The following is a 27,924-nucleotide window of genomic DNA, read 5'->3' on the forward strand; positions in this document are numbered from 1 at the left end:
GTCCGACTCTTTGCGACCCCGAGCCCATGGACTATTGTCCACCAGGCTCCTCTGTCCATGGAATTTTCCAGACCAGAATACTGGAGTGGGTTGCCATGCCCTCCTCCAGGGGATTTTTCTGACCCAGGGATCGAACCCGGGTCTCCTGCATTCTTTACCGTCTGGGAAGACAGAGGAAACGGAGAACTCAGGGATTTGCCCCTGGGCCCGCGTAGCTAAAGGGATAGAAGGTGATTGGAGACCGGGGAGGCAGAAGTGAAAGCCGGGCTTCTTCTGCGCGGAGGCGTCGGCCCGGTGAAGCTGGAGGCCGCAGGCAGGCCGGAGGCAGACCGCGCTCTCCACTCCCGAGCCCGCCCCGGCCGCCGGGGCTTCTCCTTGGGATGCGGAACCCTGGAACCCAGAGTCCCCGCGGGAAACCTCAACATCTCCTTGGTCTCTGAGCTCAAATCCCCTTACCTCCACCAACTGGGAGGCCGAGCTCCAGAGGGTCCGCTCTCCGCAGTATCTCCTCCCCAGAAGACAGCTACCTGGTCAGGGATGCTGCGGGCAGTCTTAAGTGTATTTACGAGGTGGGGCGGCGTGAAACTAGGACGCGCGCAGTAAAGGTCAGTGGGTACGTGATCAAGAGGGGATCTGTCGAAAGAGAGAGGCTGTGGGGACCCGCAAAGGACTGCAGCTGTAGTTGCCCAGAAAACGACCGCCGTTGTAAAACAACCATTTTACAGGGATAACTATTTTCTAGACACTGAATTAAGCGCGTTGCTTGCGTTCTTTGGTGAGGTGCGTCCACGTTTCAGATGAGGAAGCCCAGGCACGGGGAAGTGGAGTCATTTTATCAGAGTCGCAGCCCGTGTTTGAGGGACCCCAGGTCTGAACCCAGAGGTGCTGGACTCGCGAGCCCAGGCAGGTGCACAGAGGCTGCAGGGCGAGGGCACTGCCTGGCCTTGTGAGGTGTCTCACTGACGAGGAAGAGGTCCTTTCTGATCCACAGAACCTGCTTTTCTTTGGACATTGCGACTCGATTTCTCTCAGAAAAACAAAAAGCAAAACAACCAGTGACAACAAAACAGCAAAACAAGCAGAAGCAAAAACCACCAACGAAACAAACCTTTCATCTTTTTGCTAAAGAAAATATCATCGACTCTTGGGCGTGAGTCCATGTCTCAGGACCGTCCGGTGGGAACGCTTGGGAGGCGCATTCAGGCACGCAGCTGGGCCAGTCGCCCGTCCAAGGATCGTGGCGGGGAGCGGGTGTCTGGAGGTCGGGAGCCCATAGAACTGCGGCCTGTGTGCCCACAACACAAACCTCCTGGCCCCCGGGCTCCAGGGGCGGGAGACTCATCCAGGACTGCCAGCTCTGGGCATTTCTCTGACCGCCTGGGTGCCAGCGGTGCAGGGAGGCAGCTCTGACACTGTACCTATTCATGGACAGCCCCCCATCTCCAAACCCCCCATCTCTGGTGCCTAAGAAATTAATTCATCTTCAGAAGTGAGTCCTCCAGTAATCTTGCCTGGGAAATCCCATGGACAGAGGAGCCTGGTGGGCAAAGAGTCAGACACGACTGAGGGAGGGGCAGGCGCTCGCTAGAGGCCCCAGAGCTTTTGATGGCAGAGCAAGCACTGTGGCTGAGGACTCCCGGCTCCCAGGCCTCTCTCACCAGATAGGAGCGTGGAAAACTAGTCTAAAATACGCCTGAGGGCTTTCCTGGCGGCTCAATGGTAAAAAATCGCCCCCCTGCCAAAGCAGGGGACGCGAGTTCCACCCCTGGTCTGGGAAGACCGCACGTGGCAGAGCAGCTGAGCCCATGCATCACAGCCACTGGGCCGGGGCTCTCGAGCCCGGGAGCCGCAGAACTGAGGTCTGTGGGCACCAGAGCCCATGCTCCGCAACAAGAGGAGCCACCGCGGTGAGAAGCCCACGCCGCCCCCACTGGAGAGCAGCCCCTGCTAGCCGCAGCTAGAGAAAAGCCCAGGCAGCATGAAGAGCCTGCAGAGCCATAAATAAAATAAAAAAATAAAAAAAAAGTGACTCCTAACTTTAAAATAAATCTGAAAATCCACCCACTGATAGGCTTTCTCAACCTCATAACCCAAAGGTGGTGTCTTAATTACTGACTTTTCTCTGGTTAGTGCCAAAGAAAATATGCTGCTTTAATTTTTTTTTAATGAACTGGAATCATTGCTCCACAAAACGGGTTTGATACAAAGCAAGGGGAATCAGTCATGATCTCTTCCCAATTATCTGTATTTATTTATCGTTTCCCACAAACATCACCTGAACACGAGACCCAGACCCTGAAACAACCAACTGACCTGGAAACCACAGACCTGTGAACTGTGAGGTAATTTAAAAACTTTAAATAAAAATAGCCATTTTTTCCCCCCAAGCTCCCCAACCACATAAGCTTTCATCATCTCTGAGGATGTGGAAATCACACTCTCCATAGTTTCCAAGGTGAATCAGGCCCCCCTGCTTACCTCCGCAGTCTTCCCTGCCAAGAGACCAGGAACTAAATGCACACCCACGTATCTCTGTTCAGCAGTTGATCAGGGGGCCTCTTTCTCCCCCAGACCTCCAGGTCCCTCCCACCTCACCAACGGGGGCGGGGGGGGGGGGGGGGGAGGGATGGGTTGTACATAGGAACAATGGGGTTACCCCTACCCCCTAGCCCTGCTGCTACCCAGCGACCCCTTGGAGGCGGTCTCTTCTTCAGAGAAAAGAAGTGAGTCCGAAGGATGTGCAGTGAGGTGCCTGGTTCTGATGAAAAGATTAAAAGAGAAGAGGAGGAAACGGGCATCCATTTCACTAGGTCTTTGAAACCTCGGATGTTTCCTTTAAGTTATTTCTAAAGGTAAAGGCAGAGGGACCTTTAGAGTAAAAATGGCTCTGTTTCCGGGCAGATGAAGGGGCTCCAGCCGGCTCGCCTGCTTGTGTTGGGGCAAGGTTCCTATCTGTATATTTTTTATGGTCTTTTTGAAGAGTTGGCTTCTCTAAAAAGAGGTTCAACAGCCCAGACGTTGCCAGTCCCAGCAGTTTCACACGAAGGGGCCCCGGACATTACAGAGAACGTCTCTTCTCCAGGGGGAGGGGAGCAGCGTCTCCCCACGGCTTCCCAGTGGTCATGGGCGCCTCAGAACCCCCGGGTTCTCCCCTGCAGCCTGGACCGGTGGTCACACCCGGGGTCCTGGGTCCGCTCCTACCGCCTGGGCGAGTCTCTCACCGAGATTCTTGCGGTCGCAGGGGCGCGACACTGGAAGGCTGCGGCGATGCGCTAAGGCCTGGCGGCAGGCGGCCCTCTCGGGCGGCGGAGGGGCCCGCGGGCGGCACGGCACCCCCAGGTGGCGGCGGGGGCGGCAGCGCTAGCAGCTCCTCGCCCGAAGTCACCGCGCAGTCCTGCTCGGGCTCCGCGTCCCCACCTCCCGCCGCCGGGGGTCCGCAGCTGCGCTTCTTGTCCTCCTCCTTCTTCCACTTCATGCGGCGGTTTTGGAACCAGATCTTAATGTGCCTCTCGGTCAAGTTCAGCATGACGGCCAGCTCCACGCGGCGCGGCCTGGAGATGTATTTGTTGAAAAGGAACTCCTTCTCCAGCTCTAGCAGCTGCGCGCGGGTGTAGGCGGTGCGTGTCCGCTTGTTCTCCTCCGGCTCTGCTGCGTAGGCACCGCCTGCGGGCGACACCGCACGTGAATGTGGGCCCCTCCACCCCTGGCTCCTGCCGCCTGCTCCCACCCTTGCAGCCCGATCCTTCGGCTCTGGCCCTTTCCCAGCCGCTCTGGCCGCAGAGGTCCAACCATCTATCCATGAGTACAGTCTGGGGCTCAAAGGCCTTTACTAGTAAGGCTTTTCTTGGAGGTCCTTTATCTCCCAGTGGCTCTAACAACCAGTGGTTCTAGAATCACCCTGTTTGGGTTGATGCTGATTAAAATGCACAGAGTGAAAAAGTGAAAGTGTTAGTGGCAGAGTCCTGTCCAACCCCACAGACAGTAGCCCACCAGGATGCTCTATTCACGGAGTTTCCCAGGTAAGAATACTGGAGTGGGTTGCCATTCCCTTCTCCAAGGGATCTTCCCTTCCCGACCCAGGGATCAAACCCGGGTCTCTTGCATTGCAGGCAGATTCTTTACTGTCTGAGTTCCCAGGGAAGCCCAAAATGCACATAATAAGAATCTAAAGGAACTGGATTCTACAAAGGCAAAAAATGTCTTTAAATAAGGACTTAAAAAACCTTTCTGATGACGACTTGTAGTAAGAAATGTATTTCAAATCAATTCACACACTGATATATAATTGACATATAAAATATCTAGGACATTAAACCAAACTTTACCACATATGATGCTGTCTAATTTTCCCTATTGTTTACTGGGTTGTGCTTAGTCATGTCCAACTCTTTGTGACCCCATGGCCTGGGGCCCACCAGTTTCCTCTGTCCATGAGGATTTTCCAGGCAAGAATACTGGAGTGGGTTGCCATGCCCTGCTCCAGGAGATCTTCCCAACCCAGAGATCAAACCCAGGTCTCCCACATTGTGGGCACATTCTGGAGTTTACTAGTTCATTAAAAAATAAATAAAGAGGTCTCAACACAGTAAATGAATTTCACCAACAAATGGATGCACCCTTCAGTTGGAAAGACCTTGAGCTAATAAGAATCCGGAGGTTATGACATGTATTGTTGTATCTCATATGTTATATCACATATCTCTCTATAGAGTTATGTTGTTGTGATCAGCACCAACTCAAGAGCTGTTAGATTCTCTGCATTTGTTGTTCTGATCTCAGCTGGGCCCCTGCCCTGGATCAGAAGGGGAACCATTCTGAGCCCGAGGGATGGTCACTGTCATCAGCCCCAGCCTCTGCATCCAGGGCCTGAAATACTGGCAGAAATGAGAGGAGAGACTCCTTGGGAGGGGAGGCTCAGGCCTGACCCCCTACTGGGGATCTGGGTACCCCACTGGGGAGGTGGCAGTGGTGGGTGGTAGAGGAACCCCAGGCCAAAGAAGAAACAGCCAGGCCCAGCCCGGTGGATTAGCGCAGCTCACCGCGGCTGCGAGCCTCCAAGTCCTAATATTTTCCTTTCTGGATGAGACACCAGCTGCGCCAGGGCTGTGGACTCTGGGGCTGTGGGTTCCACCAGAACACCAGGAACAGGCCAAAGTCATCATTTCCTTCGTAGAGCAGACATTTCTCCTATGCCTGTCCGCTAGAGTTGAAAAGCTAGTGTGTGTGTTTGCTAGGAGGGTTAACCACCCTGTACAACCCGCTGGGGTTTTCCCCCAGACTGAAAGGGGGTGCTCAGAAGCCAAGGAGTAGGCTCAGGTCTGAGTCAGCGGAGTCCTGCTTGCTGGGGACATCTCAGAATCTTAACACTTCAAGCCTTTCTTGGTTTTCGAGAAAAATGAGGAAGCCATTTTGATGTATGGCAGAGACCAGCACAATATTGTAAAGCAATTATCCTCCAATTAAAAAAATATATTAAAAAAAAAGAACATCTAAAAAGTTCCTTCAGAGTCCGTAAATTCAACCCGCAATCTTGAAGGGCTTGGGCCCGTTTTCACCAGCCTCACCGCAGTGCTCTAAGAGGCTCCGAAGGGCCCACTAACTCAGGGACCCTGGTGTAGGATGGGCTTCCCGCAGTGACTCCGCGGTGAAGAATCCGCCTGCCAGTGATGAGGGGTTGATCCCTGGGTTGGGAGGATCCCCTAGGGGAGGACATGTCTACCCACTCCAGTATTCTTGCCTGGAGAATCCCACGGACAGAGGAGCCTGGCGGGCTACAGCCGGTGGGGTTGCAGAGTCGGACACAACTGAGTGACTGAGTGAACATGAAGGTGTTGGATGGAGGCTGCTGGTGGTCAGAAAAGGGAAGAGGTCAGTTTGTACCTTTCTCTGAGGCACGGAGGGTGGGACGGTATTTAGGGGCAAGCCCACCAGTGAGGTGGATGTAGTTCCTTTTTTAGGTTGAAGGTTTTGGAAGTTCCTATTGTTATTAATAATCATACCCGATTGATCTGTGAATAAAAGCCCTTTGCGTCGCTTCTTTCTCCCCAGGGGCGTGAAGCCCCTCTAGGAGCAGCCAGGCAGGGGTCACAGACCTTGAATTTGGGTTCCTTCAGAGTTTCCAGGGAGGACTGAGCTGGTGCAGCAGCATCCTGGCTGGAGGGGGGCCCTCCCCCAGGTCGGAGGGCCCGCTGGCACAGGTCTCTCTGACCTTAGTCCTCCAATCCAGGAATGTCATCCTTCCAGAGCTCCCCCCATCACCCCCGCTGCTATCTTTCCTTCAGGTTTTACACTGTGACCCCTTCCGTCCACAGGAGTCCAGGAGGTGGGGAAGTTACCCCACCTCAGAAAGGCTTTTTCAGAACTTCCCTCGAATTTTTCCTGAGGAAGCTGAGGAGGAGGGCCAGGAATTGGAGAAACGCGTCCCCAGTGCGCCAGGCGGCTCCTGGACTTCCCGTCCAGGTCCATGCTCGCCGGCTTCCCGCCTCCCGAGAACCCCGAATTTTCCAAGGCTCTGAGGCCTTTGGCGAAACTTCGCGCAGGCAGGATAAGGGTCCGTCCCGGATTTGGTTGGCGCGGGGGAAGATTGCAGCCTGAGTTTGGACCCTGTCCTGCCTCAGGACTTGCCTGAGACCCCACGGAACCTTCGGGAGAAAGGTTGAGAGAGGCGAGCCCCGGGGACCCTGGGCAAGCCCGGATCCCCCAAAGACCCGCCTGGCTTCGCCAGCTCACAGTCAGGTCAGTCAGGCCGGGCAGACTAGGGGCCGAGGATTCCGGGGTGGGGGCACCTGCAGCCTCGTCCCCCGACTCCCGACAGTTAGCTGGGAGGAGGAGAAAAGTCCACGACTTGCAGTGCAGGTGAGCCTGGAAGGGGCTTCCGCACGGTAGCGGTCACGCGGTGCCGGCGGTGCAGGCCGCGCGGCCGGAACTCGCTGCCGCCGGGTCGGGCCTGGAAGGGACGTGGGGGCGGCTTCGGGCCGACTTTCCAGTACCGGCCAGCGCTAGGGGCCTCCCAAGCCGCCTGTGCCAGGAGGGCATCTCCCTCCTCAAACTGCCTTGCTGGGAAGCAGCCTGTGTTTGTTCAAAAGTAAGTGAACTTCCCCATGCCTCTCCATCGGGGGTGAGTGGCCAGTCCCCGGCCTTGCGGTGAGTCCCCTCCCGGCCCAGCCCTGGCCTCTGGACACCTCTGCACGCCTGGCTACAGTTTTCTTCCCTTGCTTCTCTGCACCTACTAGGTGCCCCTGAGATGGTCTGGCTTGCTTCACAGAAGCCGCCAGTAAGGGGGTGGGGGGAGTGGAATTCAGAGCGAGAAGGAGGCCAGGGCTCTGAAGCCCGGGTCCGGAGCATCCCAGAGCCCCGCTCGGTTCCCCCGACGGCACTCCAGGAGTCCTGGGCTGGGGGGCTCCCCGCTGGACAAGGATTGGAAGGTCCGAAGCCTTGAACTCGGCCAGACCTAGGCTGTCAGGAAGCGCGGGCTCCTGGTGTTCAGTGGACAGGGAAGGAAGGGGTTTAAACTCCCAGGAAGAGCGCTGAGTAAAGGCCGCTCCAGATTGAGCCAGAAAAAAAAAAAAAGCTTCTGTTCAATATGGCCTTGTTAGCTCCCCTATGGTTTAGTGCGACTCTAGGTTATCCGGGGTGGGGGGCTGGGGTCACAGACAGAGAGAGGGTCTTGGGAAGCTCTTGGAGACAGGGGCAGTCGAACAGAGAGCGGGGTGAGGACAGAGCGGCTGAGGGGGCCAGACTCACCTGCCCACTGGCCTTTCCACGCGTGAGCCTTCGTAGACTTCATCCACGGGAAAGGCAGCTGGACGCTGCCGGGCTCCTCCAGGGCGCCCGGGTCGGCTCCATCCTGAAAAGGCCCAGCCGGCGGGTGGGCGAGCGCGAGCTGAGCCGGGAGGTGGTGGTGGAGGTGCGCCATCGCGGGGTCGTCGGCTAGCGGAGGCACCTCGTACGGGGAGATGTCCGGGGGGCTGCCCTGCTCCAGCGCGCCCAGGGCTCCGGGGAACGGCGGCGGCGGCGGCGGCGGCGGCGGGGGCTGGCGGCCCATGTACAGGCACGCAGGGGGGCTGGCGCTGAAGTCGGGCGCCGGGCCCCGCTGGAACGCGCAGGGGTCCTTGTACAGCTGCGTGGCCGCGTAGTACTGTTCCTCTCGGTTCATGGCTGCCGCCCGGGCTTGGGGACCCGGGAGAACGAGCTGTGGCCGGGGACTTGGAGCTGCGCGGCGCTGGCACTCCCGGCGCCACCCCTGCAGCTTTGACAGCTCGGCGCGGCTCGCGGAGGGCACCCGGGGCCGGCGGGACGGGCGGGCGGCCGCCGCGCCATAGGCTCCGCTGTGCCCCACGTGGCTCTGCCTGAGGCCATTATTGGCCTGGCCCGCGGCCTTAAGAAGCCAGACCCGGGTCCCCACGAGCCCCCTGGATGTTTCCGTTTCTCCTTCGGCTCGGTTTCCTGCACACACTTGAAAGGACAGTGCCAAAGTGGGGCCGGAATGAACATTCAAAGTGGGGCAGGAACTTCTATTCGTTTATAGAAATATATTTCATCATAAAGTCTGTTTTTCCTTGTATGTTTCATACTGTACATATTAGTTCATTGATATAATTTACAAGTATACACATGTTGAGGTTGTAAACAGACTTTAAAAATATTGTTTGGGAATATGGTCCAAAAAAATGCACAGACCTCAGCTCTACAGGTCAGAAGCCCTTGGTTCTGTTTTATTTGTGCAATTTGTACACAATCATGAGTGATGTCAGTGAGCTTACACATAAAGATCCAGGATTCGCAGTGTGTTTTTGCCTATGGTTGTGCTCTGGGGATTTCTGGAGTGTAAACTATAACTTCAGAAGCATTCACAATGGCTTAAACTTTTTTTAATTGAAAGGCACTGTTAATTTTTGATTTGGGGGAACTGAGGGTCATTTGGTCAACTCAGAATGCAGGTTCCTACTGGGGCAAGGGGGAAACGACGTTGCAGCCCTTCTTGTGTCTGGCTGGGGGAGGGGGCTGGCACCTTGTTTCCAGATCTGCTAGGCCCCCAGGAATCCCGAGACCTGGCGGGAGTTGGGCGGCTGCAGAGAGTCGACTCCTGGGTCGGATGGAAACAAGGTACGCCCGGGAGGGGAGTGCTCGGAAAGCACTCTGGGGTCCTCACTGAATAGAGACACTTTTTCGCTTTTTGGAAACCAGTGGTGCTCACGGACTATCTCGAGGTCGCATTGGCACCAAACCTCGGACCCACGCCACCGACCCCTTCGCCCTGGGCATTCTGAGCGTCCTAACGAAAGGGCCGTAGTCTTCCAACCGCCAGGCGGGTTTTAGAAACCCCGGACCCCTTTGCAGAGAAGCCTGGGCAAGAGAGAGGGTGGACCACCAGGAACCAGCAAGAGAAAATCACTGCACCGACTTTCCTAAACAGCAGACTGCGTCCAGTCCTTTACCAGGTTTGACCAGATTTTAACAGACTGGTGGAAAGCACACGAATGCGTAGGCAGTGCGTGCGCTACCCCGAAATATGCCTCGTTTTCATTAAAAAGCAAAACCTAGTTGGGGATCTGAACTTTTCGGCAGATTCCTTCTGCGGTGAGATGTTGGTGCGGGCGTCATCTGTACTGGGGTGAGTAAGAGCTGGGCACCGAGGGGTCCGCCCGAGGGTGGGCACTCGCGCCGCTCCGGGGCCCTCCGAGCGCCCCTCTCACCGACTGAGAGCGGCGGGCAGTGGGGGGCAGTTCCGGCGATTTCTTCAGGGAAAAGGGCCACCTGTAGTCCGAGGGAGCAGGGGAGCGAAAGGCCGTGGGACCCGCGCCCCTAATCTCTCCGCGCCCGCGTCAATGAGTCCATTGTTCCCGGCGTCCGCGGAGGACCCGCTATCGCCGGCCTCGAGCGACCACATCGATCCGGAGGGCAGGGCCGGAGGGGTGGCCGGGCCGCCGCGTGTTGACCCTCGGAGATAATCGGCTCGGTCGCCGCGGGTTGACTTGGCGACGTGGTTATGAGCAGGCGGCAGCACCGCTTGGGACAAAGATCGGGCACCTTTTCCCTCCCCGCTCCTCCTCTCGCTCGCCCCCTCCTCAGCCCCCCTACTCCGCACGGCAGCCCCCGCCTCCCTCTCAGCTGCCGCCCGCCTCCCCCGGCTCTCTCCCTCTCCGCCTCTCCCCTCCCCAACGTGTTTACTTTGCACTTCTCGTCTAATTGCACATTTCTGTAAATTGGTCTCCATTTCGATGCTTCATTTGCTCCCATTTAATATTTTTGCTCGGTCCTGCAGAAAGGAAAGGGGCACTCAGCAGAAAGCCAACCCGCCCCCTGCGCTTGCTGGCAAAATCCGGGAATCCGGGGGGGGGGGGGGGGGAGGGGGAAGGGGGGCAGGACCACCGCCGCCAAACTTGGGGAGGGGACGGTAGGGCTGAAGGTGGGCCGCCCGCACCTTCCCGCTCCCACAGTAAGCGTTTTCTGCTGCTGCTGCTGGTGGCTGCCCAAAGAAATGGCCCGAGAACCCGAGGTCAGACGGCCGTTTGTTGTTATTAGGTGGGACAAGGTAAGAAGATTTGGGGATCGCCTGATTATCAGGCTTATACAGATCCTCGCCACCGAGCTGGGTGGTGCGTTGTGTTTCTTCTGTGGACCGAGCTCAGGGTGTCATAAAAGCGCCAAGTCCATTAAAGGTGAAATGCATTTCCGCTCTCACTCCCGCTGACGCCCGCGCCCCTTTCGCCTCCCACAGCCCCGGCAGCGATACCGAGCCATTAGGCGAGCGCCTTCTCGAGCCATTTAGCAGCAGCTCTTATGGATAAATAAACAGAAAAGGCTGTAAACCAATTAAAGTGTGGACAGTGAAAAAGTCGTTTATTAGCAGGACGTCCTGATGGCTGATACTGGCGGTCCTCGCCTCCCCTCTTCCCCACTTCCCGAGGCCCGGCTTGCGAACGGAGGTCACCTTGTCCTTCCATCAGTGACTGAGTCTTCCTCGCTGTTTTCACAAGCGTGCCAAAGGATGAATTTGGTTTGGCGATGAGAATTTTTAAGCCATTGTATTTCATTATAAAGGGAAAACAATATATGGTCATCATTTAGCTCGGAGGGTGCGTTTGTGATGTATTTGTGTGCAATTTAATTTGTTACAGTGTATTCCTTATAGTTGTCTTGCTATTAAATGATACCCGGAGGTGAAGCACTAAAGCAGAGGATGTCCTCTATGAGATGAGGACATTCCTTCCATAATGTACCTTGATTTTGGGTAGATGAGCCAGTGTTTTTTCCCCCAGGTCCATTATTCTTCCTTCCTACTCCAGGGTTTCCTCAGACTCTGGTACCCAGGTCTGAGAGGGGCCAAGGAAAACCTAACTCTTTCAGGAAAAAGGACCCCAGACTCTGAAGTTTTGCCCATTGATTGCTAGGGCAAAGCAATCAAGCATAATTCAGTGGAGAGTTGAAATTATTTTCCAGATAATTCAGTCAGTTTACCACTCTAAATATCTAGTGAAGTGTTAGTTGTTCAGTCGTGTCTGACTCTCTGCGGCCCCATGGACTGTAGCCCACCAGGCTTCTCTGTCCATGGGATTCTCCAGACAAGAATACTGAAGTGGGTAGCCATTCTCTTCTCCAGGGGATCTTCCCAACCCAGACATCAAACCAGGTCTCCTGTATTACAGGCAGATTCTTTACCATCTGAGTCACTAGGAAAGCCCAAATGTCTAGTAAATACAGCCTGAAGGTCTAATTTAATTGGACAGTTGTCTTGTTCCCTATGTCACGGGCTCTCTTTATGATATGGGAAGAGTGGAATGGGCATATGGGGGGTGGGCTGTGACCTAGGACTGGGCTTGGTGCCCCTCCCCGCCCCCCCCAGACACCAGCCCTTTCCTCCTGTTTTTTTTTAATTCCTCCTGTTTTTTTTTTTTTTTTTTAATTCCTCCTGTTTTTGTTTCATCCTTCTGAGGCAGTCAGTGTACTCTGCAGCTGAAAGGCAAGTGTTCCAAAGGGCCTAAGCTCACCCCTCCTCTATCCAGCACCCCTGTGGCCAGCCCTGCAGCTCTGGGCTCTCCCCTCTGGCCTGCTGTCACCCAGGCTGCCATCTGTGCTCTGTCATCCCAATGTGCAGTCTCTAGAAACCCCAGGCCTTTCATTTCTCTTCTCATCTTAGTCCTGGATAACCAGCTTCTTGCCTTCACTGAGCTTCCCTTTCTTAGCTCCCTGCTCCCTGCCTCACCGTTTCCTCACTGATCCTTTGTTCTCCTGGGAGCCTTTCCTTACCCCCACGTTCCTGCTGGAGCCCAAAGAAGCCTTGACCCACACTTTCCTGAACCATTCTGCATTTCACTTGGTTTATTGGTTTGAAGGAGGAATATTTTCAATAGTATTTATTGAAATATAATATTAAACACCTATACAGCTCTTACTATACCTGTCTGCAATTTCTTTGAGTTACAGAAAGTCAGGAGTGAACAAGTTTGGACTTTGGTGTATCACATAGAAATCTTAGGAGCTGCATATACCTGTATTCTGAATCTGCTCTGCACCAGCCAGGTCCCTTGGCAAGCTATACAACTTCACAACACCCTAATTTGTGAAATGAAAACAATGGCAGTGCTCTATAACATATACCCATATAATAATAACATCACACTCTCTTACTGTGTAGTAGCACTAAGGAAATAATAATTTTAAAAATTATTTTTGTGAGATTTCAAAGAGACAAAATGTCTAATGTTTGTGGCAATTCATAGGCACTCAGTGGCAACCCACTCCAGTACTCTTGAGTGAAGAATCTCAATGGATGGAGGAGCCTGGTGGGCTGCAGTCCATGGGGTCGCTAAGAGTCGGACACGACTGAGTTACTTCCCTTTCACTTTTCACTTTCATGCATTGGAGAAGGAAATGGCAACCCACTCCAGTATTCTTGCCTGGAGAATCCCAGGGACAGAGGAGCCTGTTGGGCTGCCATCTGTGGGGTCGCACAGAGTCAGACACGACTGATGCGACTTAGCAGCAGCAGTAGCAGCATAGGCACTCAGTAAATGGTCCGTCTCTTCCTTTCTTCCCTGGCATTGCTTTTCACACACTTGTGCTGTGTTCAGTCACTTCAGTTACGTCCAACTTTCTGTGACCCCCTGGACTGAAGCCCATCAGGCTCCTCTGTCCATGAGATTTCCCAGGCAAGAACACTGGAGTGGGCTGCCATGCCCTCCTCCAGAGGATCTTCCTGACCCAGGGACTGAAGCTGTGTCTCCTGTATTGCAGGTGGATTCTTTACCTGCTGAGCCCTGGGGGAAGCCCTTTCATGCACTTTCAAGCATTTAACTATTGGTAATGGCTGCAGACTCAAGAGTCTCAGAGCTGTTACCAGGAGCCCTTGACTGCAGACATTCCCAGACAGGTAGGCCTGGAGAGAAGTATTCAGGGACACAGAGGAAGCACTGCGTGGATATGTGCCTGTGTTTTAGGGTAATGTGCCCTCTGCTTAAAGGGGAGAGAGGAGGGGGAGAGGCTGTTGGCACCAGCTCCAGCCAGCCCTGAAGACATCACATGGGGAGAAACAGGGCTGAGGAGATGCAGGGGCTCCTCCTTCTCCTTCTTCCCATTCCTCCTCCTCTTCTTCTTCAAGGAGAACCTGAAAGAACGACCTGAGTCCATCATATCAGTGCAGGGATGAACACCCCTCACCCCCACCCCCACCACCAGTAGGTGAAGAACGCAGGATCTAAGCCCTTCTGGCAGACAAAAGGTTCTCTCGCCACCATGGTTCTTCCCTGGCGGCTCAGATAATAAAGAATCTGCCTGCAGTGCAGGAGACTGGGGTTTGATCCCTGGGTCGGGAAGATCTCCTGGAGAAGGGAATGGCAACACACTCCAATATTACTGCCTGGAGAATCCCATGGACAGAGGAGCCATGCGGGCTACAGTCCATGGGGTTGCAGAGTGGGGCATGACTGAGCGACCAACACTTTCACTTTCCATTTCTAAGCTGCTCTCACAAACTCAGAGGAAACCCTCCCGTGGTCCAAGAGAGGAGGATTCCAGAGGAGGATTCTGGACTGAGGCAGGGGTGGAATCCTGCTTCATTTCTGCCTCCTCCAGGTCATGAAGATGATCATTGCAACCCTGGTCTTCTTTGTGAGGCTGTAGAAACACCCTTGTGTTTCCTCTGCTTGTCACCCAAATCTAAGATGCAGACAAAAGTTTTCAAAATGGAAATCTATGGGGAGGGATATGAGAGAGTCAGCTCCAGGCTCAGGACACACGGCTGAGACCCTCAGTCTTGGTTGCCCGAGGCTGATTCATGCCTCCTCTGGCAGTGATTAAAGTAAAGGTTTATTGTTTGACTGTGGTCTCAGCCCCACTGAGTTTGCCCCTTAGTAATTCTTCCCATGGTAGGTGTCTCTTATCAATGTATCCTCATGCAGAGATAATCTGTATTTGAATATGTTTATTTTCTCCAATTACATATGGAAACATTCTATCTTTAGGCAAATCTCACAGAGGTACAGACTGCTGCTAATCAATGAAATCACACAGGTTCAGTGTTTCTGGAAGGGTGATACGCGAACTGTATGTGTGAAATGACTGAGATGCTTATAACATGTCATTTCTGAGCACAATCCCGACCTACTGAATAACCACATGGTGGGTTTGGGCCTTGGGAATCTGCATTTTTAAACATATCCAGGGTCATTCTCCTGGGCTTCCCTGGTGGCTCAGATGGTGAAGAATCCATCTGCAATACAGAAGACCTGGGTTAGGAAGATCCCCTGGAGAAGGGAATGGCTACCCACTCCAGTATTCTTGCCTGGAGAATCCCATGGACAGAGGAGCCTGACGGACTACAGTCCATAGGGGTCTCAAAGAGCCAGACATCACTGAGCAACCACAAACACTTAAACTATAGTTTATTTGCTCTGTGGAAGCTTATGCTGCTGCTAAGTCGCTTCAGTTGTGTCCAACCCTGTGCGACCCCATAGATGGCTGCCCACCAGGCTCCTCCGTCCATGGGATTTTCCAGGCAAGGGTATTGGAGTGGGGTGCCATTGCCTTCTCCTTATAGATACTCTTAAAAGAACAAGCATGAAGCACGGACATTCAAATTAAAATCACAAATAAAATCTGTGTCATAAGATTGTCAGGAGATGAAAGTGAGGAAATGTATGGAAAAAAGCCCAGGTCAGTGCAGGAGGCATGTTATTTGAATCTCTGCATGGACAGCATACATGCAAATCCTAAACATTTTCATAGATTTCCTTTCTCTCTTGCACATTCATTCTTTCTTTTCTTTTTTTTTTATTATTTAGCTGCCTCAGGTCTTAGTTGCATCACGGAGGGTCTTCCGTTGCAGCCCTCAGGCTAATTGTGGCATGTGGGCTCAGTTGCCCATCGGAATGTGGGATCTTAGTTCCGGGACCGGGGATCAAACCCGTGTCCTCTGTATTACAAGGCAGATTCGTAACCAGTGGGTCATCAAAGAAGTCTCCATTCATTCTTTCTTTACTTGAGTAGAGATTTGGAAAGAATCATTGTGACCTTACTTTATTATTACACTTTCGCTTACACACTGAGCTCTTTAGAAAGAGTGGGATTCTACTTAGGGTGTTAACATGGCTCCAGTGTGGGTTCAGAGAAGTTGAGCTGGGCATTTCTAGCCACAGCAGCTAACCCACAAGGGCAAATAAAGGGAGACAATAAAACCAAAGCAGATTGATCCATCTCCAGGCGGTACCATTAACTTGTGTCTTAATGCCTTACGCTCCCTACGCTGAACATAGCCAAATAGCTTCCTTTAAAGGTAAATGAATTTTATATAATTTGCAGCTAATTCCATTTAATTCTGCCCACATGCACATGTGATAAGGGAATGTTAGGTTGGTCAATAACCACAGGCTAAAAGGGGCATTCAGGAGGAGGCTGGTGTTTGATTTCCAAGTGGTCTGGCTCAGCTCTGAGAAGTCCAGATTACTGTGAGTGTGTTGGTTTCTTGGTTGTTTGCTTTCTGTTCTCCTGGCTCCTGAGTAAAGAGCGGTGAGAAAACACTGAGATCCCATCTGTCACAATGAGGCCAGTTACAACAATAACAGCTACTCCTTTTTATAAAAATCACTCTTAGTCTAACAAACTCCCTTTGGACTGCAGGGAATCAGGAAGAGTAAAAATAATAGAATCAATAACAACTTTGTTATCTAGGAACTTAAACAGCCCTTGCCCGCCCGGGACGGCAGAACAGGCTTTCTTATCTTGGAAACAGGAAAACTTTCTGGATAGTAAATTATTTTTCACAGAATGTTTCTCACTGGATTAGGTTGCTAGAGAAAGTGCCTAAGGTAAGAACCATGCCAGACACAAACGACTCACACACTATTTTAAAACATGGGAAGGAATGTGGGTCTTTACATCTAATATATGACTTTTTAAAAAAATTTCAGTGTTTTTTTTTAAAAAAGAATATTTCACTGCCTCTGGGCTTAGTTACGTCCTGTTGGGTCTTTTTTTTTTTTTTTTTTTTTAAGATTTATTTATTTTATTTTTTGGCTGTGCTGGGTCTTCCTTGCTGCATGCTGGCCTTCCCTAGTTGTGGCGAGCAGGGGCTACTCTTCATTGCCGTTTGTGGGCTTTTCATTACGGTGGCTTCTTGTGTTGCAGAGCTGGGGCTCTAGAGTGTGTGGGCTTCAGTAGTTGTGGCTCATGGGCTCAGTAGTTGTGATTCAAGGGCTCTAGGGCTCAGGCTCATTAGTTGTTGCACACGGCTTCGTTGCTCAGCAGCATGAGGGATCTTCCTGGACCAGGGATTGAACCGGTGTCCTTTGCGTTACAAGGCAGATTCTTAACCACTGGACCACCAGGGAAGTCCCTATTTCTTCTTTTTATCTGATAGAACATCAGCAGTTGTACAGTTATATGAACTTTGTAAAGCTTAAACGTGAAACTCTCATTTAAGTATCCGGGTCCTCTGGTCACCTTGTCGTTCCTGTGTCCACCCTTACCCTGCATGTGCGCTCTTCTGAGGGCTTTCCGGGTTCACACCTGAGTCTTCAGAGTCAGGAAGTGCTCTCTGTGCTGAAAGATCTAAAATAAAACAGCAGGGAGTGGGCCTGGTTTGATTTGGGTGTTCCTTGTTTATTTCTTTGCCATGTAAATATTTGTGACTCTGCTCAAGAGTCAAGTAATATATCTTGGTTTGAAGAGAGCCATCTCTCCTACAATGCAGGCATTCATATCAGCAACTAACTCATGATAACACAGGCTCAGAGATTCTCCTGGCTTCATTCATTCAGATGGTTGAAGGGAACAGAGAAGCTGAGAGGCTTAAATGATCACCTGAGTCTGTTTTTACTGCTCCGACCCACACCCAAGTTGTCGCTTGGATACCAGGCTTTCAGAATTTCAACTGGTTCACATTTCGTTGTCATTCTTACACCTTACATAGCGTGTCCTTAAAGTCTGAACACAAGCAAATGTACATGACATTTTGTATTCCATGCATACAAAACATTTTTATCTCTGCATCCCAGATTTTATGGACTAGCTTGTATATATATGTAAACTGACCTAATTTTTATTGTTTTTTTTTGAGAGGGAAAAAGGCACACACATATGAACCTAAAATTCAACTTAGGGGAAGAAAATCTTTTTCTCTTTTTACTAATGCCGTATTGTAAAACATAATCAGTCAGTGTTGTCTGCTTCATTTACAAAGCAATTTATTAGACGCTGCCAACATGGTCACAGTCAAACCTTGAGGTTTCTGAAAGCTGGAGTCAGAGATTGCCATGAACCCAGATAAACAGCAGTGTTTTCTTACCTTCCCAGCAAATTGTGATAGATGATAACAAAAAAGCAAACACAGTCTCTAGCCCCTAACCTGGTGTTATCTGTCGCCTGGCCTGTAATTACACAGAATTTGGAGTTTTCTCAAGAGAGTGGAGTGACACTATTTGCCTTTATTTATTTATATGACCAGTAGCCAAACTTAGATATAATAACTAGAGAAGTTCAGTAAGGAGAAGTACTTCCTGGGAAACGTTCAAACCTCCCACTTTCTCCTGCTGGTTCTTGGTGAACCTTTCCCATTCAAGCCCCAGGGCCATTTTTAAAGAGAATACTCATCTTAGTCCATCTACTCTTTTTTTTTTTTTTTTAAAGATTCATTAGTTACTATTTCTCTCTCTCTCCCCTGCACAATAATTGATTAGCACTTATCATTATATCTTTCCCCCTTTTTTCTTTCTTTTTTAAAATTGAAGTGTAGTTGATTTACAACGTTGCACCAATCTCTGTTGTGAAGTGACTCAGTTATACACATATATACATTTTTAAACTGTTTTATTATTATTAATTAATTTGTTTATTTGTGGCTGTACTGGGTCTTCTTTGCTGTGCGTGGGCTTTCTCTAGTGGCGGCGAGTGGGGCCTCCTCTTCATTGCAGTGCGCACGGGCTTCTCATTGTCATGGCTTCTCTAGGGCATGCAGCGTCAGCAGTTGTGGCTCCCGGGCTCTAGAGCACAGGCTCAATAGTTGAGATCCAAGAGTTTAGTTACTCTGTGTCATATGGGATTTCCGGACCAGGGATTGAACCCGAGTCCTCTGCGTGGCAGGCGGATTCTTAACCTCTGGACCACCAAGGAAGTCCTCCATCTATTCTTTATAATATTCTGGGACTTGGATTCCGCTTACTGCTTGATAGGGGGAGAGGGAGGAACTGAAGATGGTTTATGTAATATATTTCTGCTGAAAAAATAAGTTAACAAAGTTGAGTGATATTTCCACCAGGTTTTTTCCCCCCCAGTACATTAGGTAAAGGGTGGCGGAATGGTCTTGAAAAGAAGTAGGTAGGCACATGGCCAGATCGGCTCCTTCATCTAATTCAAGCTCGCTTTTCTCAAAAAATGTACTTGAAAAGACTCAATTTCGTTCAGCTCTTAAGAAAATAACTAATTAGGGAAATAGAAGCAATTAGCACCTTAGCACCAAATTTTGCACACAGCCTCGCATCCATCAGGTTATTGTGTTTCCCAGATTCATCTCCTTTCTCTCACCTTCTTCATCCACGAGGGGCCTTGAAGCACTTCTGTTTATACCAAGGGCTCCTTGTAGTTCTTTCTCATTCGGTGCCTGGAAGGGAAACATTGTATTACCATCAGTAAGCAAAGACACTGAAGTCATAGTTCTGGTTTTGTTGTTTCACTCAAGTAGCTCTTTGAGGTTGTATTAAATGCCACCAATCATTTCCCTAGAAAAAGGCACAGTGCGTAAGCGCACAAAATTCTGCATGAGATTTCAGGAAATTCATAACTCCCTGCCTATCCAGACCTGTCCACTGCCATCCCTCACAAGGCAAGGTTTACCTGGACCCAGTCCATGCCCAGCTTGTGCTTTCTGTGCCCACTTGTGGCATTCGGGTTGCTGGTGCAGTGCACTAGCTGGAACTTTGCAAATGGTGCAAGTGAAAGTGAAAGTCACTCAGTCTTTCTCACTCTCTTTGTGACCCCATGGACTTGCACAGTCTATGGAATTCTCCAGGCCAGAATACTGGAGTGGGTAGCCTTGCTGCCTTGTAAATATTCAGAATGATCACGTTTATTTGACTAAATACTCTTGCTATGTACAGAGGACTTATACATTAGATAATTACTACTCAACTTTCTGGCTGTAGTTACCTGTTCTATGAGGATAATAAATGTGATGAGATCAAATGGTGAGTTTGGAGGAGGTGAATTTACAATTCTAAGATTGATTAGAGATTCATAGACTTACAGATACATCGAGCTGTGACTTCGATCTGTTGTCATAAATGGTAGTTGGGTTTAATAAGATTGTTCTCCCCTTGACAGAAAAAAAAAAGAAAAAGGGACTTCCGTGGCAGTCCAGTGGTTAAGACTTTCTGTTTTTACTGCACAGGGCACAGGTTCGATCCTTGGTCAGGGAACTAAGAACCCATATGCTGCATGGTGCAGCCAAAAAAGCAAAAAACAAACAAAAAGATTGTCCTCCCCTCCCCCTTTCATTAGACTCTTGTCTGAGTGTCATTTCAGTACATGGCACTGTGGCAGGCTGTGGGGATGGGGCAGAATAGGCCATGAGCCCCACCCTGGGATCCAGTCTTCGACTGCAGCAGTGGGAAGGAAGCGAGCTCATAAACACACACAGTAAAGAACTGCAGGTGCCCTGAGACTGTGGCTCTGCAACCTCTTGCTGGAAGCTGGTGATCACACTGCTCACAGAAAAAGACACTCAGCTTTCCTGTGGGGCCCTGTTTTCAGTTTTTCCCTGAAAGCAGGTAGGGTATCCTCTGGGCCCATCATCTACTAGCCATTTGACTTTGGACTTTCAGCTGACCAGGGTTCAAATTTCTCATCTACCGGGTGGCAGCTTGGCCAGTGGCTAAAGGCACGGACTCTGTCCTGGCCTGAATCCCAGTGTAACTACTCGTTACTTGTGTGACCTTGGGGAAGTGTCTTAACCTCTCTTTGCTTCAGTTTCTCCTTCTGTAAAATGGGAATAATGATAGGACCTACCACAGAGTTGTATCCCGTGAGTGAATAATAAATACCTGAGAAACATTCCAAAAAGAACACACACAGAGTGTCTAGCTCTTCACTCATTTATAGTCAACAAATATTTATGGATTGCCTGCACTGTGCTAAGGGCTTCCCTGGTGGCTCATTCGTAAAGAATCTGCCTGCCAGTGCAGGAGACCTGGGTTCAATCCCTGGGTCAAGATGATCCTCTGGAGAAGGGAATAGCTACCCACTCCAGTATTCTTGCCTGGAGAATCCCATGGACTGAGGAGCCTAGTGGGCTGCAGTCCATGGGGTCACAAAGAGTCAGACACAACTGAATGACTATTTCTCTTTCCCCTAATACCATGGGCACTGCCTTAGCAGAGATTGTGCCTCATTAGGCTGTTGTGACTGATGTCCACTGAGGCACTCTGCTTCTTGCGTCTTCACACCCAGCCTATGTACATTACCAGTACAATTATTTTTCTTACACTATGTATTTTATAATTTCTCAGTCTAAAAGCTATTTTCTCTCCTGCCAATAAAACCAATTCCTTAGCAACACGTGGTGAATGCTGACACTCTTGAGTTGTGAGAGAAATTCCTGTTGGTTTAAGCTACCCAGTCTATAATAATTTGTGATAGTGGCCCTAGGAAATGAAAAGAGACAAATCTCATCTTTTTACCCATGAAATGATAATAATAGTAATACCTCATGGGGTTGTTGTGAGGGTTAAAAGAGAAATTATTGATGGAGGCACACAGATAAAATTTGCAGGCTCTTCCTATTTTTGTTCACTTCTGAGCAATTTTTTTTTTAGATCAGATGATGTATCTCATTACTCTTCCCTATTTCACTCTATAGCTCCTAAGATGAGGAAAAAACCTCCCAGCACAGAGGTGAGCATACCTGGTGATTGGGTGAATTTGGGACCTCAAGTAAGATATTCTTGAACCTCTAGAGCCTGGAAAATTCCAGTTCACTTCAAGGAGGATGAGTAAGTTCTTAGGATAGATATGCAAACTGGCTGTCCAGGTGTCAGTCAATTTTGTAACAAAGTGGCCTCACCTCTGTCACGCAGGTGTGTCCTCAAGTGGACCTGGGAGCCATTCCTAATGTATTTTCTCATACTTGGCAGAAATGTTCAAAGAATCTTAGTTTTTAGACCTAGATGTGCTAAAAAATGATATCCAGAAATTTAATGACTTCACTAAGGCTATAGAGCTATCTCAGGAAATTACGTTTGGATGTTTTAAATGTACCTATCATATATTTACTGTTACGCAGAAGGTTTTTAAAAATTCTTTTTCCTAAAGCTTCAGTTCAGTTCAGTTGCTCAGTTGTGTCCAACTCTTTGCGACCCCATGGACTGCAGCATGCCAGGCCTCCCTGTCCATCACCAACTCCTGGAGTTCACTCAAACTCATGTCCATCGAGTTGATGATGCCATCCAGCCATCTCATCCTCTGTCATCCCCTTCTCCTCCTGCCCCCAATCCCTCCCAGCATCAGGGTCTTTTCCAATGAGTCAACTCTTCGCATGAGGTGGCCAAAGTATTGGAGTTTCAGCTTCAGCATCAGTCCTTCCAATGAACACCCAGACTGATCTCCTTTAGGATGGACTGGTTGGCTCTCCTTGCAGTCCAAGGGACTCTCAAGAGTCTTCTCCAACACCATTTTACAGTTTTGAAATTGCCACGCTTTTTAGGTTCTTTGACTCAGTTTGATTTCAGTTCTTATCAACTGTTCCTTCATTTAGGACCCTTCTATCCTGTTCATTTGATAAAAATGCTGTGCCGCTCCGCTTGTGTGCTGAGCACTGAGAGCGTGCCCTCAGGTTGGGCTCTAGAAGGACGCTCACCTGAGTCAGGTACAGGTCCTGAGACTGAGCGGGGATGACTGAAGACACACACAAGCCAGTTCCACGTGTCACCTTCTCACCCTGCACGAGAGGGAGAGGAAAGAGCAGTGATGGAATTCTGTCACATGACTGTCGCTGCACCGTGACCCTGATTCGCTCTGCCCTAGTGGACGGAGGGAGGACCATTGGGCTACTTTAGCCGGAATGTCTGTCTCCTCCCCAAATCCCAACCCCCAATGCGAGGGTGTTTGGAGGAGGGGCCCTTGGAAGGTGCTTAGGTCAGGAGGATGGAGCTCTCTCCTGTGTAAGAGAGACCTCAGAGAGCTCCTTGGTCCTCTGCCACGTGGACGCAGAGAGTGGAAGGCTGTGGAGCACGCTCTCATCAGACATCGAATCTGCTGGTGCCTTTACCTTGGAGTTCCCCGCCTCCAAAACTATGAGAAATAGACTTCTGTTATTTGTAAGCTGCTGGGTCTGTGGTGTTCTGTGGCAGCCCCCTGAATGGCCAAGACTCAGGACAAAGCCATGTCAGTGCGCCCTGGCTCAGTGCTTCTGTCTGGTCCAGGGCATTCCGGGTTCCAGCGGACGGAGCTGAGGCGGTGGGCACCGTCAGATGCGGACCCCAGATGTTAACGCCGTGACTTGGACGTTCCGTCTCTTCACTGCGAGGCAGGCAGCGAGTGCACAGGAAATGTTTATTGGTTCTGCTCACCCTTCCTCCCAGCTTCCCAGGCTTATATTCCTAACTTCGGGGTCACTATTATGCAAAGCCCTGAGAATTTAAAGATGGATTAGCCATAGCCACTGCTACAGGTGGTTTTATTGATTTGGAAAATTCTAGCAAAAGAGATTCCTAACTAATTATTGCCTTCCTCACCCCCTTTTTTGTTTTGTTTTGTTTTTCCTGAGGCAATGCAAGTGCTTGGCTCAGAGGCCTGAAAGGAAGGAGAAAACGAGTGCAGGAATGGATTGTGTTGGAAGGTCCAGGGTTTAGGTGGGTGGGAGGGTGGCGGGGGAAAGAGGAGGGGGTGGGAGAGGGGGCCAGGGGGCACAGCTTTTCCAGGGATTGATTTTTAACCACCCCTACCCCCATCAGTATCCTCCACAAAGCTGGTTAATTATCAATTTTCATGGGAAACCAAAGCTGCCTAACTCTTTAAATGTATTTGAATAAAAAGCAGACTATAGGAGCCTTTAGTCAAGGCTATGGTTTTTCCAGTGGTCATGTATGGATGTGAGAGTTGGACTGTGAAGAAAGCTGGGCACCGAAGAATTGATGCTTTTGAACTGTAGTGTTGGAGAAGACTCTTGAGAGTCCCCTGGACTGCAAGGAGATCCAACCAGTCCATTCTAAAGGAGATCAGCCCTGGGGGTTCCTTGGAAGGAATGATGCTAAAGCTGAAACTCCAGTACTTTGGCCACCTCATGCAAAGAGTTGACTCATTGGAAAAGACTCTGATGCTGGGAGGGATTGGGGGCAGGAGGAGAAGGGGATGACAGAGGATGAGATGGCTGGATGGCATCACCAACTCGATGGACGTGAGTTTGAGTGAACTCTGGGAGTTGGTGATGGATAGGGAGGCCTGGCGTGCTGCGATTCGTGGGGTCGAAAAGAGTCGGACACGACTGAGCGACTGAACTGAACTGATATGTGATATGCCTTCAGTTCATTGTATTTTGTGGAATTGAATGATTTGTCCATTAGAATAGTCACTACAGCAAATAACAGGTGTTTTACCTTTACCACCTTTTTTTTTTTTAATTTTCTCATCCATCTACTTGCTGCTGCTGCTGCTAAGTCACTTCAGTTGTGTCCAACTCTGTTCGACCCCATAGATGGCAGCCCAACAGGCTCCCCCATCCCTGGGATTCTCCAGGCAAGAACACTGGAGTGGGTTGCCATTTTCTTCTCCAATGCATTAAAGTGGAAAGTGAAAGTGAAGACGCTCAGTCGTGTCTGACTCTTAGCAACCCCATGAACTGCAGCCTACCAGGCTCCTCCGTCCATGGGATTTTCCATGCAAGAGTACTAGAGTAGGGTGCCATTGCCTTCTCCACCATCTACTTGATGGAGCTTTAAACTTTTTTTTTTTTTTTATAATTTCTTAAGCTTTTTAAAATTTTTTATTTATTTTTAAATTGAAGGATAATTGCTTTACAGAATTTTGTTGTTTTCTGTACCTTTGCCATCTCTTTTGGCTGTGTTTCTCTTCCCTTTCCTTTTCACTTGCCTTCTTTAAAACTGATAAAAATTTCTGTAATTCCCATTTCCCTTGTGTATGTGACTGAAACTATATGTTAAATAGCTGTTCTTTTAGTAATTGCCTTAAGTTTTTTAATATCCATTATGATCAGAAGTTTTCTTTTTTTAATGAACAAGGATAGTTTTTATTCAATTAGCTTATTTATTTGGCTGTATTAGGTTTTTGTTGAGGTACATGGGATCTTTCACTGCGTCTCTTGGGCTTAGCTGCCTCAAGGCATATGGAATCTTACTTAGTTCCCCAACCAGGAATTGAACCTCCTGAATTGGAAGGTGGATTCTTAACCACTGGACCATCAGAGAATCTTCCTCAAAATTTCCAACAGTATCTAAAGTTATCTGAGACTGCTGTCTACCTCAGAACAAGACTGGGACAACATTGCAGTTTAACTACCCAAGGAACCATCCCTTGTATTCCTTGTTTTGTTTTTTTTTTTGTTTGTTTGTTTTTTTTGTATTCCTTGTTTTATCTAAGGACTTTGTATCATATTTCTAAAATCCCAGAGTTAGGTCTCTGGGTGGTTAACAAATGTTTAATTGACTATACCAACATATTTTATTCATTTCCTGTCTCATTTCTTGCATTTCCATCCTTCCTTCTGAAGTTACTTTCCTTCTTCAGATAATATTCTTTTAAAGAGAGTATGGGATAGGGTAGGGCTTCCCCAGTGACTCAGATGGTAAAGAATCTGCTCTCAATGTGGAAGATCCCTTGGAGGAGGAAATGGCAACCCACTCCAGTATTCTTGCCTGGAGAATCCCATGGACAGAGAAGCCTGGTGGGCGACAGTCCATGGGGCCACAAAGAGTCAGACATGACTGAGTGATTAACACTTACACTTATGGGATAGGTAAATACTCTTTGCATATTTTAAATGTTTTGATTTTATCTTCTCCAAAACATTGTAGTTGCACTGGATCTTCTCTGCTTGTCTATCCGAGCCCACACTTCACCCTTCTTCATTCTGCTCTGTGCTCTGGGAAGTTGACTTTTTATTTTTTTGGCTGTGGCCAGGTAGCATGTGGGATCCTAGTTCCCTGACCAGTGATCGCACCCACGCTTCCTGCACTGGAAGCTCAGAGTCTTAGCCACTGGACTGCCAAGGCTGTCTTTATGTATTGCACTGACATGCTCTTTTACTCTCCCATTGGCAGTTGGGTTTAGTTAATAAAAGGCTCTTGGAGGAGATCAGACTTGGGGTGAAGACTAGAAGGCGTAGACTCACTTCTCTCTGTTCCTTGACTCCCAGTACAACAGTAAATTCTGGAAACAACAGAAGAGATGCAAAGGACAGCTCTGAAAGGTGGAAAGAAGCAGGTGGACAGGTTGGGCACCTCTGGACAGGAGGAACAACTTGGTGACATGGGTATCTGACAGCCACTCAACCAACAGAGAAATAGGACTCAAGGCTGATGCTTCCTGACCACCAGTCTAGCAACAGAAGACAGCTGAGGTAGGTTCCTGGATCAGACAGATGACCCACGGACAATACCGGGTGGACCCAGCAGCACAGGCAAGTGAGATAGATCAATCCAGAAATTCACTGACAAAAAGTGACCAAGGGACATTCTCTTCTCTGCCTGGCCAGAGGGCCCCTCTACCACTGAGAGACACCAAAAAGCAGGATGGCACTGACCAAGGGGATCCTACCCCAAGCAGACAACTTGGAAGCCTTGTTGTTTCCATGGGCTTGAGATGCCCACGTCCCACCCCCTGGTCCCCGAGAGGTATAGGTGGCCTGGCCTCCAGAAGCCCCTTCCGCCCCATTAAGCAATACATGCAGAGATGAGCAGAAGCTCCAGGCGCACCAGGTGAACCAAGCAGACCAAGATAACACCACAAGGGCTCTAAAGGTTTATCTGTCTTTAGAACCAGGGGCCCCCAAACTAGACAAGAATCTGTGTGCCAAATCTAAACCAGGTGACTGCTTGCTGAAATAAGAGATTTAAATAGCACCCAGAGCCTTCTAACATAATCATCAAATGTTAAGGATATAAGTAAACAAAATCACCTATCACCAAGAGCCAGGAAAATCACAACTTGAATGATAAAAGACCGTCAGCTGGTACCAACACCACGATAAATCAGATTGGAATTATCTGGCAAGTATTTTGAAAGAGTCATCATAAAAATATTCAACTAGTAATTATAGGTTCTGTTGAAATGAATGAAAAAAAATCTTAGCAAAGAAGTAATTAACAGAAAAGAACCAAATGGAAATGATAGAACTGAAAAGCAAAGTAATCACAGTAGAACTCTTGCTACCTTAGCTCAACAGTAGAGTAGAAATGACAGAGGATAGACTCAATGAACTTGAGGACAGATCGATGGAATCTGCACAGTCTGAGAAACAGAAAATAGACTGGGGAAAAAAAAAAGCAGACCTCTAGGATGTGTGGAACAGTAATAAAAGATCCAACATTTGTATCATGGGAATCCTAGAAGGAAAGATGTAAAAGAGGGGCTGGAAAAGTGTTTGAAGAAATAATGGCTAAAAATTTGATTTGGTAAAAGACATAAGCCTACAAATTTAAGAAGATGAGGAAACCCCTAGTAGGATAAACCTAAAGAAGTCCACGCCAAGACATATAATCAAACTTCTGAAAACTATGACAAAGAAATACCTTGAAAACAGCCAAGAGAAAAGACACATCATCTGTAGGAAAACACCAGTTTGAAAGACAACAGAGTTTTTATCCGAAACCCTGGAGGCCAGAAGGAAGTGGCACAACATTTTAAAAATACTGGAAGCAGAAGACTGTTAATTATGAATACTGTATCTGGTGAAACCATCCTTCAGAAGTGAAGTGGAAATAAAAGACCTCTGCAAATGAAGGAAGACTGAAAAAACGTGCTGCTAGCAGGCCTACCCTAAAAGAATTGCTAAAGGAAACCAGGTTAAACCAGAGATGAAAGGATAAAAGAAGGAATCTTGGAATGTTGGGAAGGAAGAGCAACAGAAAGATGCGTACAGTCAGTAGACTATTCTTCTTAAGAGTTTTATGAATTATATTTGGTGATTGAAACAAAAGTATAACAATATCTGGGACTCAAGACAATGATGTTTAAAAGTGGGTTGCTGTTGTTCAGTTGCTAAGTTGTGTCTCACTATTTGCAACCCCATAGACTGCAGCCCATCAGGCTTCTCTGTCCATGGGATTTCCCAGGCAAGAATACAGGATCTTTTCTTCTTCTCCAGGGGATCTTCCCACGTCAGGGATTGAACCCGTGTCTCCTGCTTGGCAGGTGTATTTTTTTTTTTTCCAACGGACCACCTGGGAAGCCCATAAGCAACATATAGTTAAGCTTTTCTTTTTG

The 27,924-nt window shown here is 49.3% G+C and overlaps 1 protein-coding gene across 1 annotated transcript; it reads right to left on the reverse strand.

Moving 5' to 3' along the window:
* Positions 1-2,661: 2,661 nt before the first annotated feature.
* Positions 2,662-8,194, reverse strand: PDX1 (pancreatic and duodenal homeobox 1). Its single transcript, XM_027557087.1, has 2 exons — positions 7,744-8,194; positions 2,662-3,663 (listed from the first exon to the last, which is right to left on the reverse strand). The coding sequence occupies exons 1-2, from the start codon at positions 8,153-8,155 to the stop codon at positions 3,218-3,220; spliced, it is 858 nt and encodes a 285-aa protein (XP_027412888.1). The 5' UTR covers positions 8,156-8,194; the 3' UTR covers positions 2,662-3,217.
* Between the last annotated feature and the right edge of the window lie 19,730 nt (positions 8,195-27,924).

This window comes from Bos indicus x Bos taurus, chromosome 12 (assembly GCF_003369695.1).
Source record: "Bos indicus x Bos taurus breed Angus x Brahman F1 hybrid chromosome 12, Bos_hybrid_MaternalHap_v2.0, whole genome shotgun sequence".
Classification (NCBI taxonomy): domain Eukaryota; kingdom Metazoa; phylum Chordata; class Mammalia; order Artiodactyla; family Bovidae; genus Bos; species Bos indicus x Bos taurus.